The sequence below is a fragment of the Alligator sinensis genome, unplaced genomic scaffold (assembly GCF_000455745.1).
Source record: "Alligator sinensis unplaced genomic scaffold, ASM45574v1 scaffold170_2, whole genome shotgun sequence".
Lineage (NCBI taxonomy): Eukaryota > Metazoa > Chordata > Crocodylia > Alligatoridae > Alligator > Alligator sinensis.
Genome location: NW_005842290.1, coordinates 1,602,901 through 1,605,172, shown reverse-complemented (window position 1 = coordinate 1,605,172; position 2,272 = coordinate 1,602,901). Strand labels below are relative to the sequence as shown.

Here is a 2,272-nt window from a genome sequence, read left to right as displayed (position 1 = left end):
CTGCTGCTTACCAGGAGATTATGACCGTGAACATTCCTCCATTTCGCCACGGGTTCCGTCAAAACCTTTTTTTAAAAAATGACATTCATTTCACATTACCCAAGTGGTTTAGAATTTGTATCTGCATGTATCAACATAATAAGAATAATTAATTAAAAAAAATAGGACTACAGTCATGGACAGGAACTCATTCATTTTTTAAAAAGCACTGAATAATGAAATTAAAAACTTTAATATTAGAGAGCTATTATAAAAATTAAAAACATGGGTTTTCATTACCAAAATGTCCTTTTTCATTATTTTCATCAATCTAGAAAAATAAAGCATTGACGGGCTGATATCACAGGTCTCCCTGTAATGAATCCTTTGCCTGTATTTATCAGTAACAGCATAGAGGGAAAAGAATGGATACCAAATATAGACAGTGTTTCATCCCAAAGACCTGATTATTATTCCACAAATTAATTTCCCATAGGACAACACTGGTTAACAAAGGAATAGAAGCTGAAAAGCAATATGCCTTTGTACAGAATGCTCATTTTATTTCTGAGATCTAAAAGATGCAGTTAGGTCTTTTATAAATGATCAAAATTAAACAGAAAAAGATCTTCTGTGTCCAAAGCAGGCAAAATTGTATTAGACTCCCCAGGGTCTTCATGCCAGCATAAGAATTCACTAGTATTGTAGGATCAGGGTCTAAGGGAAACCTGGCAAAATCAAATCAGTCTGCTTCACACATGCCTTTAAATGTTTAACATTTTAGGCTGCAGGCACACTAGGAAAAAAAAACCCCAAACTATTGTTCAAGTTAATGGCTACTTATTCCTCATGGATTTATTCCTTTCAAATTACTAAGTGCCCTCCTGATGCCTGGTATTCCCATAAAGAATCCTGGACTTCTGCATTAATGTTTCACAACATTTAAAATTCGATGCAGACAAAAACGTGTGTTTAGCGAGGTTTTTCTGAATCTGTTTTGTTTAAGCCAATACTAGGTTTGTCTTTTCCCTACCTAAGAAGTTTCATTTAAATCAAACTCCTCCATCCCCATGGGTCAGAGAAGGGATGCAGAACCAGTCCCTGGGCTGAATCAGGCCAAGAGATCAGCCCCCTGTGCTACATGCATCACGTAGGACCAGTCAGCGCACGCACTGCATGTGGCATGTGGGGCTGATCCAAGGCCCATGGAAAGCACCGTGGGCTGGATCAGAGGGCTCCGGGTGCCATCCCTTTGTCACCCCTGGTTTAAGAGGATGCGAAATCAAATCCTACATCTGCTGGATATGTTCCAAAGATCAATTATATAAGTGCATTTTTCCAACCAGCATAACTTTACCTCAGTTCTACAGCTATGTAACCAACTATCTTCAGCTTCTTTACTTCAGCTCTCTCTTATTTGGTTTTCAGTTAAGGATACATTAAAGACTTTACAAAAATTCTATTAATCAAAGTGAATAAAAATGATGGTTCTACTAGTTATTGTTAATTTATGTCAGGATAAGTCTTTATTAGCAAAATGCATTGTTTCAACATCAAAACATTTTCTGGGTTGTGTGCATTTCGTTTCCTCTATCCTACTATTAATTTCTCTTTAAAATATTTTTTCATAATTCCACTCTAAAAGTAGCCAATACTATTCCATGTCACAAACTAACAGGTGTTAAATCAGGGAAACATTGCATGTCTGCCTTTAGTCAAGTGAGCACAGATAGTTAACAGGCTATTAACACAAGAAATATATTCTACAGAATAACTAACAGGATGCAGGCCAGAATTAACCTGAACACAAGCACAGTCATAAATAAAACAGATGATGATGGCTCTTACGCCAATAACTTGAGAGAGAGAGAGAGAGAGAGAGAGAGAGAGAGAGAGAAAGAAAGAGAAAAAGGAAAAATAGATTGCTGGTTGCCAAATGAGAGCGGGCAATAACACAACACATTATGTTACTTTCAAGCTTTTAAGGGAATAATATAATTTAAAAAGAAGGCTAACAAGTTCTTGGTTCGTACTACTTCTCCTGAAATTTGGACGCTTTGGAAGACACGAATATCAGGCCTGAGCAAATAGGGAAGTATTTGATTCAGATTCAGCCAGTTCGGAGGACAGTGATTCGATTCGAAGATTCAGATCACTGTCCTGAATCAATTTGGCTGAATCGGCTTCGGAAGATTCAGCGCCAATTCAGAGAGATTCGGATCGGCCGAGGAGAGGCAGGCACACCGGGCAGCTGCAGGTTCTCCCACGGCTCCTCTGGCTGCGCCTGCCTCTC

At 38.3% G+C, this 2,272-nt stretch overlaps 1 protein-coding gene across 1 annotated transcript in view; it reads right to left on the bottom strand.

Annotated features, from left to right (window-relative positions):
• TK2 (thymidine kinase 2, mitochondrial) overlaps positions 1-2,272 on the bottom strand; it is a 22,678-nt gene that overhangs the window by 16,792 nt on the left and 3,614 nt on the right. The window contains exon 4 of the mRNA XM_025209493.1: positions 12-65. Coding sequence (XP_025065278.1) covers positions 12-65 — 54 coding nt within the window. The remainder of the gene's footprint in view (positions 1-11; positions 66-2,272) is intronic.